At 53.3% G+C, this 13,347-nt stretch overlaps 1 protein-coding gene across 1 annotated transcript; it reads left to right on the top strand.

Annotated features, from left to right (window-relative positions):
- Positions 1-5,969: 5,969 nt before the first annotated feature.
- On the top strand, positions 5,970-12,860 carry LOC140219613 (uncharacterized). Its single transcript, XM_072289539.1, has 3 exons — positions 5,970-6,389; positions 7,051-7,744; positions 12,847-12,860. Exons 1-3 carry the CDS (start codon positions 5,970-5,972, stop codon positions 12,858-12,860), a joined length of 1,128 nt encoding a protein of 375 aa, XP_072145640.1.
- Positions 12,861-13,347: the final 487 nt, after the last annotated feature.

Raw genomic sequence — 13,347 nt, 5'->3', positions numbered from 1 at the left:
ATACTCCTTCCTTATGGAATGGCCGACTCCTCTATATTCGACCACTGTAACAGTGCCGAGACTATCTAGCACCTCCTCTGCCACCGTTGCCGCGTTGACGTCCAACGTCTCTTCGAAGCGCACTCATACAATTGGGCGGTCGACCCTTTACAGAGGCAAATATCGTGGATGCTTGGCCTCAACCATTATCAACCTAGAAAGCTAGGCGTGCTTTAATGACGGTTCTCAAATCAACGGACCTGAAAAGACGCTTATATACTAGAGACATCCTGCGGGAGTTAACTATCTGTCTCTTCTGGCCTTCTTTTTTCTTGTAATCCTTGATTACCTCTTTCCCGCGCAGGGTATAAAACCGGATCTTCGTCTGATCAACCTCCATGGCCTTCCCTCGTTACTCTCAATTTCTCTGGCCTCCGAAATGCATGCACAGGTGCCACCGATTTCAGAGCCCGGTTGCGCGATATACCAGTGGTTACTGCGACCGACCCCAAATGAATATTACTCTATTAACTTGGCTTGAAACACCAGTGGTGACGGTTGCGGATATGTCTTGTCCTTCGTCCTGAGGAGATGGTGGAGCTGGGTATGGCAAGGTGGCCTGACGATGAGAAACATTGTTATGCGCCGGCTATGAAGGCAACGGTTGTCATCAGCCTAACGGAATGGATTGACTGGAATGGACATGCCAAACCCAATTTCAATCCCTTATCTGCTGTCCCAGTAAAAGCACAACTGAATGGCGTTGCATAACCTCTCCGTTCACTAAGAATTCACGTCAAAACACTAATATCCTCCAGTGAACACTTAAATATCAACGTGGACTTACATGCACCGGCACTGACAGAAGCGACAAAGCCCAGCAGTAAGATAACGGTAAGCGTGTTCATGGCTGAAAAAAATACATTTCAAAAAATGCTTATTGATACGTTTGATAAACATCGAACAAATGTAATGCTCACCTTAACACACGGGATAATACTTTACTGTCTTGAACATGTGAGCGAAATATTGTAGTGCTACATGCTGTGAGAAACGCAAATTAAGGAAATCCGTATCCCGTGTGTTGTGGGATTCAGCTTAAGAGAAAAGTTTATTGGTGTTGACGAAGACACCTGTTTTTGTCCAGTAATATAATTAATTAAGAAAGTAATTGTAAATGTTGGATAGTTTCGACCAGAGGACGATGCATTGAAAGTGATAGCAGGGTTTAGCGTTGCGCTGAAGCTGCTCACGATGTTTCCTCGCACGAGCTGCATGTTTGGCGCGACACAGCACGGGAGGCAACTGCGGCTGCGCAGCACAAACAGTGCAGCTGTTACGCGTCTCACAACGCTGGCTTGAAGAGAAGCGCTGCCACTTGCATTTAGGCGTCGCACCTCAATGCTGCCCCAGATGAGACCGAAGAAAACTGGCAGCACTTTTTCTAGCTTTGCGCTTTCTGTCCGCTCCGCTCCGACAACTCCATGCACCGCCATGATGTACACAAAGCTGCTTGGTAGGTCGTGCGCACAACGCTGCACGTCAGCAGTGGGAGGCCGGATGCTGTCCTGGCTGCGTGGCAGAGTCGAATGAACGGAGCCGAAGTAGTGCCCCCGTGGCATCCGCGTTTCGCATCCAAGTGCACTGCACGTCTTTCATGCAGATACCCTGACAGGACCACGTCGAAGGCTGCGCCAACGACGGCGCCGAATAAATGCAAGCACGAATATTGGAGTATACTGCGCCGGTAACCTTTCAGAAACAGGCACCTTTTACCTCTATTTGCCACATTAAATGAGGGGAGGGAGGGGAGAAGCCATGTTCTGGGCAAGCAACGCAGCGTCGGTCAGACTTTTGCTACGCACAGTTGACCTTTCAACTTCCTTTCATTAGATCACTATCAGCTGAATGGGTGACTCTGTACACGTGGAGTACTGACGTACTTCACATGGGTTCCTGCGTCCTGCGCTCATTTCTGCAGAAAGGCCACTCCACCCTTTCATTTTGCACCGATAGAATCGGTAAGATTCAACGAACCAGCGGATACCACCTACATCAAATGTGAGTGCGTTTTGGTCAAGATTTCGAGCTTCATCTTCGCCGACCACCCCGCGCCTTGCTACGCCTAACGCCGCGCGAGACCACGGTGGTCGGCCGGGGAGAACAGCTGCCACCCGTGCAGCAGGCACACGGCGTGTGAAAGGAGTCCGACGGCGCTCGATGCCGCACGAGCAACAGGCGTTCCACGTGCACTGTAAGCCGAAGCCGACGCATCGAACGCCCGAGGGTCGTTTCGAGGAAGATATGATAGGCTGCGTGTCGCTCTGAAGTCTGGGCCCAAGATACTTTTCGCTTCGCCCGGAGAGCGCCCGCCACGCGTTCGCCACCGTCGCCATGCCAGTTTGAGCCTGGTGACACTCGGCCCTGCATCCCTCGACGAACTCCGGGTAAGGGAGGACCTGGAACTTCGTGCCACTCGTATGCCGGGCCAGTGGCTCAGTCAACGGGCCACCACCATCGATCTATCTCCCTGTGGATACCCCCCTACCTACTACCGCTTCGAAGCCTCTCCAGGATGGCCCCCCAGTACAGGAGCCCGATACTTCGAACCCGCTCCCCCCCTCCGACGACGACGACATGGATATATGTCCAGCTCCCGGAAACGCGCCCGCGAGACGGAGAGCGAAGACGAGGAGCCAACCGGGCGACGCAAGCAGCCGTCGTGATCTCCCCCCAGCCCGGAGCAGCACACGGCAGCCAGCTGCCACGTGCAGCAACCGGACCACGGCAGCGCCATTTCCCCACACTCGGGCGAAACAGCCGCCACCTCCTCTCCGCCTGCCGCCCAAGACGGAGACCCTCCAAAAAGGGCGAGCGCTACCTCTCGACTTCTTGCCGAGTCTACAGCCGCCTACTCTGCGCCCCCTCCGAGCAAGGGCGAACCCGGCACCACCCTCGACGCGCCGTCTGCTCCTGATGGCGGCGCGTCCCCTGCAGCGTCTGCTAGCGAACCAGCTACAAACGAAAGCACTGCCGACGCGATGGAGCTGAAGGACGCAATACCCACTGTTTCGTCACATCAGGGCCCTGATCACCTTGCGGCGCGGTTTCTAAAGGACCAACCATGCCAGCCTGCTTCGCGGCCGAAGCCAAAAGGGAAGAAGAAGAAGCAGAAGAAGAGGAAGGGGCCAGCCCATGTTTCCCGTTCGTCTCCCGGGGCAACGGACGACTCGCGGCGCCCACGCGCTACCCTGGTCACCCCCAGCGTGCCTACAGCCGCAGTACAGAGAGCGACACCATCCACCCGCGAGTCCACCACGTAGGACTTCACTCTCGTGCAGTCAAAGAGGGACTGGCGGCGTAACGAGCCCTGGAGACTGCTGCAATCCCGGTTGACCCTGCGGTCGTCGGTACGGTGCTCTTCCGTCACTCGGCGCCCGGTGTAACCTTCCGATGAGCACCGCGCCTCTCACTCGCTGCAACCCTCTCTTCGCGGCCCGGTGTTGCAGTGGTTCGCGTTAACCATAAACGCAACATCGTGGCCGCCGATACTACCACCCGGGAGTGCCTGGAGGAACTCTGGCAGTCACTGAGCTGCACGGAATGCCAGTGACTACCCGACTACCAGCCGAGCGCGGCAAGAGCACTGGCTTCCTGCACGGGGTGGTCGGGTTACCCGCGGACACAGACCTGCTGGGAGCCATCGATTCGAGCGTTCCCATGCTGTCGGCAACGAGGAAGGAGAGCACCATCACCATCCGATTCACAGGACCGGTCCCCACTGAACGCGTGCGCCTTTTGAAGCTCGAGTTCAGGGTGAGGCCTACCAGGCCCCGACCAGTGCATTGTCGGCAGTGCGGCCGCTTTGGGAACGTGCTGGAGTCCTGCAGATGGCCGACCGACTGCATCTCCTGCGGCAAGAGCCACGCGGAGGGCGCCTCCTGCCAGAAAGTCCGTTGCAGGAACTGCGGGGGCCCCCATAGGGCCGACACTCTCGCCTGCCCCAATTGCGAGGTGGCCACCATGGAGGTGGCCACCATCATGGCTTCCTCCACCTCGGAATTGTCGAGGCGTGCTGTCAGGGCAGCAGTCCGGGAGGAGAAGCAGCCGCAGCAGTCCTCCTTATCTCCGGCGCGGTGCTATGCGAGCATGCTGAAGGGCCCCAGCCCTCCACCCAGGCATACGGTACCAGCCCCTCGTGCCTCTCAACGCCAGCAGACACAGGATACTGCTGCTCCACCCGCCCAAACGACTATGGATCAGCTGGTGGAAAACCTGCTGGTCACCATACAAGCAGTCAGCACCATGCTGCCAGCTGACCATCCGCTCCGCGCCATCTGCCTGCAGGCAGTGGCATGTCAACAGCGACACAATCACCATGGCTAGTCGCCCAGCCAAACGTAGGCCGCGCATCCTGCAATGGAACGTGCACTCGCTGCGCCGACGACACGCCGAACTGTCCGAACACCTACTCCTGCACGAGTACGACGTGCTCGCGTTGCAAGAGACATACACGCGCGACGGGGAGTGCAACTTTCCGGGATTCGTGGGATACCACAGTGCGACCACCTGCGAGTTACGGACTTGCGCCAACGTGCAGTGCTGTGATCCGCTCCATCCACCCGGTCGCTCCCGCGCGTCTATTTACTTCCGTGCGCGCCATGCCCAAGCCGTCGTTCGCGTGGCCGACATCGTTCCCACCTCCGTAGAGTGTGTGGCTGTGACTGTGCGCGTTGGGGGGGGAGGGGGGGGGGGCGACACTTGTGTCGCCAGCGTGTACGTGCAACCCGTGCAGTGATGGGATACGTCTTTCGTGGAGAGCCTTGCCGCGCGCATCAGGTGACTGTGTTGTGTGCGGCGACTGCAACTCTCACCACACGGCATGGGGCAGCAGCCGCTGTGAGCCTAATGGCAGGAACCTGCTGAACTCCATCCACTCCTCTGGTCTGCTGATCATCAACACCGGCAGTCCCACTTTCGTGCGTCGGAAGGTGCGCGGGAGTGTGAAAGACTTATCGCTGGTTAGCGAACGCTGCCACTATGAGTGGGTACGCAGCCCTGACACTCATGGGCCGGATCATTATCCGATCTCGCTTGACCCGCTCGGTCTGAGCCGAGACCGGACCTGTACCTATCGCATCACCGACTGGTTTCTGTTCAGGACGCTCTGTGCCACGCCCCCTCCGGCGAACACCGATTTCCTCGCGCACATATCGAGGTGCGTTGTCGCCGCGACCAAGTCGTGTACGGTGCCCGCTGGAACGCCGGCGCCCGACATCAAACTTCTGAATTTACGCGCGGCACGCCGATGCGCTGAACGCCGCGCCATCAAAAGCGACAAGGTGGAGCAGTGGACTCTTTACAACCGCCTTGATGTCGCGTGCCGTCGTCATACCAGGCAGCGTCGCAACCAGAGCTGGCAAAGTCTCTGCCTCTCCTTGGAGGACACTCGCGACAAAGCACGCCCCTGGCGCATTCTCGCCGCCCTACTTAGTCCCAAGATCCCCCGCCGCCCTGCACTCTCCATCGCAGTGGCTCGGGGCTTGAGTACCGAGCAGTTAGCCGAACTCTTCGCGCATACGTTCGCTCCGCCGTCTGTGTGCCCTGTCACAGCCGCCGTCGAACTTCCGCCACGCAACATGGTTGAACGCCTCGCCCCTATGCGCTATTTCCCAACGAGCGCAATTCTGGAGCATGTAGAAGTGCTGTGTTCTGCTGAGTTCACGCTCAGCGAGTTGCGCATCGTCTTTAACAGACGCAAACGTCGCTCCGCTCCCGGTTCCGACGGTGTTACTCATCAAGTCCTGAGGAACATTGACGCAGCTCACCTTCCGTCACTTCTCGAGGTCTTCAACTCGGTCTGGCGCAGCGGCATCATTCCCGCCGACTGGAAAGAGGCGATCGTCGTTCCCATTCTCAAGCGCGACAAACCAGCCTCGAACATCAACTCCTATCGCCCAGTATTGCTAACCTCGGTACCCGGAAAAACAATGGAGTCCATGGCTTTGCACCGCCTTGAATGGATTGCCTCCGCCCTAGACGCCTTTGCTCCTGAACAAAGCGGCTTCCGCCGACTGCGCTCGACAGCTGATTCCCTCGCGTACGTTGTCACTACGCTCGAGGACGCGGCAAGCCGCCACGAAGCCAGATACCTGGTGCTGCTTGATGTGGAACGCGCGTTCGACGGCCTCACGCACGGCACCATCATTGTAGCGCTTCGCGAGCTGCGTATCACCGGCCGCCTACTGGACTATGTCTCGGCCTTTCTTAACGACCGAACGCTCAGAGTGCGCGTGGGTGACGCGGTCAGCACACACAGTAGCGTGACCTCTGGTGTTCCTCAGGGCACTGTCCTCAGCCCTTACCTCTTCATATTGGCGCTGGCAAGGCTCCCTGATTTCATACCGAAGGTGACAGCCTTCGAAGTCCGTGTGGCGATTTACGCTGATGACATCGCTCTTTTTGCTTGCGGGCCCACGGTACATGGCTACCAAGTGCGTCACTCACTTCAGTTGGCGATCAACGCCGTGGACGAATATCTCGGCAGCATAGGGCTTCAGCTCTTGGCGTCAAAAACCAAGCTGCTACTAATTCACCCCCGTGCGAGCTGTGCACGCTTCGAAGTGCCAACTCTCTTGCTGCGCGGGAAAAGTCCGATACCTCGGCCTCCCCATCGACTGCCGCCTCAACTTTAACGCGGCCACCACACAACTCTGCAGGGACTCCAGGAAAGTGGCAGGCGCCGCACGCTCCCTGCTCGCCCGAGGCTGCGGCTGCACACCGCATCTTGCGCTCCGAGTTTACAACTCGATCGCAACGTCGCGAGCGCTCTACGCGCTCCCACTCACCAATGCCAGTGCAGCCAACTGGAAGGCCGTCAACCTCGAGCATTGCACAGCAGTTCGCCAAATGTACGCGCTTCCCCGCTTCTCGCAAGTGGGGGCAAGTCTCGCCGAAGCGGGAAACTGGCCGCCCTCACTTCGCGCTCGGAAACAAGCGCTTCACCACATCGATCGTCTGCAACGGTCGCCACAGGGTCAGCGTCTCGTGTGCCGCCTCCATACCCTCGAGGGCTCGGGCATGGGCCAGCCTGCCCCCGAGTTCAGCACTCTCATCGCCTCTTTGCCTCAACTCCTCCCCCTGCCACCTTCGCCGCACGCCTCCGCGCTCCTCGACGTAAACATCACCGTCCCGGGCGTCAAAAGCAAGCGACAAACGGCACCGTGTGCCATGCAGCAGGAGACGGTTGCATTGATCTTCGAACATATACGCGACCGACTCCTAGTGTACACTGACGGATCCGTGTCCAGTAACGGTTCCATCGCTGCCGCGTGCACGGCAGCGGACATTTCTCTGTCTCGACAGTGCCACCTTCGTTTTCCTGCCTCGTCGACAGCCGCCGAACTCGCGGCGATTGACCTCGCGGCTGACCTACTTCTTCAGCAGTGCGGTGTCTCGTCTGCCGCGATACTGTCGGACTCGCGTGCGGCTCTGTGCATGCTGAGGAAGGACTATGCCGGTCTTCCGCTTGTGCAGCGCGTGGGATCAAAACTGTGCCATCTCGTAAATCAGGGCTGCGATTTTGGATTGCAGTGGGTCCCGGCGCACAACGGCCTGCCCGGGTACGAAGCGGCCGACTCCCTCGCGAAGCAAGCTCTCTCAACTCGCTTCCCCCTCGCCAGCTACGTCACGGGTTTCGACGTGGCCAAGACGGCGATACTGCGCATCCTCCGCGCGCAGTACCCGGATCCACGCGTTCCTGCAGGTACGCCCCCTTGCCTCCTCCCCCGAGCGGGTATCTCCCGCTGGGACCGCTCGTTTCTTCTTCGGCTGCGCGTCGGCTGCTACAACACGGCCGCCAGAATGCACAGACTGCACGGAAGAGGCAGCCCCGCGTGCTTGCATTCCGGCGAGGAGGAAACGCTTGGGCCCTTTCTGCTCCACTGCCCGGCCTTCGATGTTGAGCACACTGCGCTCTTTGCATCATACCGTCGTGTGGGACTGCCCTGTGACTCGGAGGGAGCATTTCTCTTTCCGGCAGCCCCCCCTTCCCTTGTCAAGAAACTGCTTCCGGCCCTACTTGACTTTTGTTGGGAAACGCAGCTGAGAGCGCAGCTGTATGCCCCGCATTGCTTCCTCAACCTTCTTGTTATTTTTTTTCCGCCTTCTTTTCCTTCTCTACCTGATCTTTTTCTCCCCACTCCCCTTTCCCTGTGCAGTGCTGTTGAGGTGTCCTCCTCTGAGAGACAGTTACGGCACTGCACTTCTCTCTTCCTCTCCTTCAAAAGTCACTACACACATACTCGATACAACCTGACTGATGTCAGCAAAGGGCACTTTCTTCGCGTTTCCGTAGAGCGAAAGACGACGTTCTTATTCAGAAAACGAAAATCAACGAAGTGCATCCTTCTAGATGAACGAGGAAAAGACTACGCCTGTACGCAAGCATACTTACCGAAAGTACCTGTGCAGCTTCTGGTAAACTCGTAGCTGACGTGTTCGTTTAGGCTTGCAGTCCTGCTTAAATAGGCGGGACAAGGTAATCATTCCAAATGTCAAAATGGAAGGCGAAATAAGGTCATTCAAATGATTCAGCACTAAAAGAATGCCCGTGCATGAGACATAGTTCGAAAACAATGTGACCTTGCAGCGCTCAGTTCAACAACCCTAAACGAGGCACGCCGGAATGCAATACTAATCAAGACTACCTGTACAGCTTCTGGCTAACTCGTAGTTTGCATGGGCCTATGTACGTAAATCTGTTTAAATATAAAAGACATGGTAGTTATTCGAAATGTCTCACTACACCGCGAAATACAAGTGATTCAACTATTTAAGCATGCCTTGTGAAAACGGTAGTGACTTTGTTTCATGTATGTTTCCTCTTTATGCCCTGTGTGACGTTTATGGTTCCTTGTCCTTTATGTGAACTTCAGGAAACATGATTTGTGTGGTACCGCAGTTTTACTCCTCCTTTGGTATGACTCCAGGGTACCGCCTTAATCTTTCCTGTAGGATGTACCTTTTGCGTTCACGGCAGTGTATTGCCTGGGTGCGCTCTCTATGTTACGTGGCTGTGCATTCCCTCGAGGACACAACCAGGTACCTCAGAATGCGCACAGTGATTAACTGATAACTAATGGTACCGATACACCATCTACTTGTAAGATGTATTATCACTGATGTATCTAAGCGTGAATAGAGGGGAGGTGGTGCACTTGCCTTCCTTCCCATTCGCAGCATCCCACCAATGCATTGACTGCCAGACGCCATGAAAAGTGCAGCTTAAAATAAAGATTCATGGAGCGAATTAGCTCTCACGACGCGCAACGATCGTGCGGTGGCGCGATGTGGTGTGCTCGCTGGCTTGCCCTACATAAAGCGAAAAAGAGGCGGACGCCTCCGGGGGCAGATTCACCACGTTTCTGCGGGAGTACACAAATGTAAAAACTGCTAATTAAATAGCTGTCTTCAGTTTTATTTTGGTGTCATAACAGTATTTAACATGTCAATAAATTAACATACGCAACGATTTGGTCTATATTACGCCCGTTAGATTTCTTTGCAGGCTTCAGCGTAAAAAAGCAACCGCTGCCACCTCCAATGCTCCACCGGTGCTGAAGCCAAGATTCACCATGATATAGTTCGAAAGAATGTAGTGAAATGGGATATTTATAACGTTTTTGGTACCCAACGTATAAAAATAAATGAATGTTAACAATGGGAGTCGAACTCACAGTTAACGTGTGTGAGGTAAAAACGCTACCACTGCTACACCACAAAACCGTGGTTTGCGGACGACTTTTTGACATGTTGCTGTAAAGGCGGTCAATTGCCTTCGCGAGGCTTTTTCCTAGTTTTTTGTTTCAGACCTCAGCCATGTTGAGATACCTTTCCTCTACAACTCTGCGCAAATTAACCACAAAAGTTTGCTCACAGATGCAGTACCTGCGGTCGCTGCTAAAAGTGCCTCTCTTTTCAAAAGTGCGTGTGATTGCTCCTTTGACGTTAGCGTGGTTCGAAGTACTGCGGCGCGGATGCCGTAAATGCTTTCTGGGGCGCCAAACTGAATTCATAATTGTCAGTTGGCTAGGTAGTGGAAGTTGTGTTCGAAGCATGGCCGTATTTGTTTGTTTATGCGTGCATCTAAGCAGTACACCTCTTTCACTTCAGCCCAACCTTCAGCTGCCGTAGCCAGCCATTGCCACATTTTGTCGTCTTTGCTTGCTACGCTACGAGGAACAAAGGCTCCACCGATTCAATATGAGGCCACATATTCTCTCAAACCTGACACTTGGCGCCATAAGAAGCGTCTATATGGGTGATGGAATCGGCGATGGGTAGAGTGAAAACAAAATACACTATACTGATGGGCGATTTCATTGCAAGGTAGGCAAGAAGCAGGCTGGAGACAAGCCAGTGGGGGAATATGGCATAGGCACTAGGAACAGGAGCAGAGAGTTATTAGTAGAGTTTGCGGAACAGAATAATATGCGGATAATGAATACCTTCTTCCGCAAGCGGGATAGCCGAAAGTGGACGTGGAGGAGCCCGAACGGCGAGACTAGAAATGAAATAGACTTCATAGTCTGCGCTAACCCTGGCATCATACAAAACGTGGACGTGCTCGGTAAGGTGCGCTGCAGTGACCACAGGATGGTAAGAACTCGAATTAGCCTAGACTTGAGGAGGGAACGGAAGAAACTGGTACATAAGAAGCCGATCAATGAGTTAGCGGTAAGAAGGAAAATGGAGGAATTCCAGATCGAGCTACAGAACAGGTATGTGGCTTTAACTCAGGAAGAGGACCTTAGTGTTGAAGCAATGAACGACAATCTTGTGGGCATCATTAAGGAGTGTGCAATAGAAGTCGGCGGTAACTCCGTTAGACATGATACCAGTAAGATATCGCAGGAGACGAAAGGTCTGATCAAGAAACGCCAATGTATGAAAGCCTCTAACCCTACAGCTAGAATAGAACTGGCAGAACTTTCCAAGTTAATCAACAAGCGTAAGACAGCTGACATAAGGAAGTATAATATGGATAGAATTGAACAAGCTCTCAGGAACAGAGGAAGCCTAAAAGCAGAGAAGAAGAAACTAGGAATTGGCAAGAATCAGATGTATGCGTTAAGAGGCAAAGCCGGCAATACAATAACTAATATGGAAGAGATAGTTCAAGTGGCTGAGGAGTTTTATAGAGATTTATACAGTACGAGTGGAACCCACGATGATAATGGAAGAGAGAATAGTCTAGAGGAATTCGAAATCCCACAAGTAACGCCGGAAGAAGTAAGGAAAGCCTTGGGAGTTATGCAAAGGGGGAAGGCAGCTGGGGAGGATCAGGTAACAGCTGATTTGTTGAAGGACGGTGGGCAGATTGTTCTAGAAAAACTGGCCACCCTGTATACACAATACCTCATGACCTCGAGCTTACCGGAATCTTGGAAGAACGCTAACATAGTCCTAATCCATAAGAAAGGGGACGCCAAAGACTTGAAAAATTATAGACCGATCAGCTTACTATCCGTTGCCTACAAAGTATTTACAAAGGTAATTGCAAATAGAATCAGGAACACCTTAGACTTCCGTCAACCAAAGGACCAGGCAGGATTCCGTAAAGGCTACTCAACAATAGATCATATTCACACTATCAATCAGGTGATAGAGAAATGTGCGGAGTATAACCAACGATTATATATAGCTTTCATTGATTATGAGAAAGCGTTTGATTCAGTCGAAACCTCAGTAGTCATGGAGGCATTGCGGAATCAGGGTGTAGACGAGCCGTACGTAAAAATACTGAAAGATATCTATAGCGGCTCCACAGCCACTGTAGTCCTCCATAAAGAAAGCAACAAATTCCCTATAAAGAAAGGCGTCAGGCAGGGAGATACGATCTCTCAAATGCTATTCACAGCATGTTTACAGGAGGTATTCAGAGACCTGGATTGGGAAGAATCGGGGATAAAAGTTAATGGAGAATACCTTAGTAACTTGCGATTCGCTGATGATATTGCCTTGCTTAGTAACTCAGGGGACCAACTGCAATGCATGCTCACTGACCTTGAGAGGCAGAGCAGAAGGGTGGGACTAAAAATTTATCTGCAGAAAACTAAAGTAAAGTTTAACAGTCTCGGAAGTGAGCAGCAGTTTACAATAGGTAGTGAGGCACTGGAAGTGGTAAGGGAATACATCTTAGGACAGGTAGTGACTGCGGATCCGGATCATGAGACTGAAATAATCAGAAGAATAAGAATGGGCTGGGATGTGTTTGGCAGGCATTCTCAGATCATGAACAGCAGGTTGCCATTATCCCTCAAGAGAAAAGTATATAACAGCTGTGTGTTACCAGTACTCACGTACGGGGCCGAAACCTGGAGGCTTACCAAAAGGGTTCTACTTAAATTGAGGACGACACAACGAGCTATGGAAAGAAGAATGATAGGTGTAACATTAAGGGATAAGAAAAGAGCAGATTGGGTGAGGGAACAAACGCGCGTTAATGACATCTTAGTTGAAATCAAGAAAAAGAAATGGGCATGGGCAGGACATGTAATGAGGAGGGAAGATAACCGATGGTCATTAAGGGTTACGGACTGGATTCCGAGGGAAGGGAAGCGTAGCAGGGGGCGACAGAAAGTTAGGTGGGCAGATGAGATTAGGAAGTTTGGAGGGTCAACATGGCCACAATTAGTACATGACCGGGGAAGTTGGAGAAGTATGGGAGAGGCCTTTGCCCTGCAGTGGCGTAACCAGGCTGATAATGATGATGATGATGATGATTATGATTATTATGATGATGTTGATATGGGAGATGATCACGCGTTTGGGATCGTCGGGTCTCGTATGTGCCCTTGTGCGCAGGATTTCTGAAGTGAAGGCGCTAAAAAGACGGAGGACAAAGAAGAAACACACACACACACAGGGCGCCCTGTTTGTGTGTGTTTCTTCTTTGTCCTCCGTCTTTTTAGCGCCATCACTTCAGAAATCATGCTTAACCAACACGCCCAACTATCCATCCTAACTTGCGCGCAGTCCACACGGAATATAGGTGGCGTGCGAGGTGATCCATGATGGCTGGCACAGTATCGCCGACTCCGCGTCCGTGGCGTTGCACTCCGACCTTATTCTCATCGGCTGCGGAAAAAGGTAGCGATGACGCTAGCTTTTTGTGAAGCAGCGGTCGTTAGCAGTCGTAATGGATTACCTTCAAAGCCGTCAACAAAAAGAAGAAAAAAGAGTGCATGACTAACACAACACAAGGAACTTCTGAACGCCGGCTATCTCACTTGTCGTGGCGTGCGTCAAGGCATGCAGCGTTGACGTTGTTACTGTTCAAGGGCTGCTTGTACAGACGTCAAACGG

This window comes from Dermacentor andersoni, chromosome 7 (assembly GCF_023375885.2).
Source record: "Dermacentor andersoni chromosome 7, qqDerAnde1_hic_scaffold, whole genome shotgun sequence".
Taxonomy (NCBI): domain Eukaryota; kingdom Metazoa; phylum Arthropoda; class Arachnida; order Ixodida; family Ixodidae; genus Dermacentor; species Dermacentor andersoni.
Note: the sequence above shows the minus strand (reverse complement) of the source record. Positions and strands in the feature narration are given on the sequence as shown.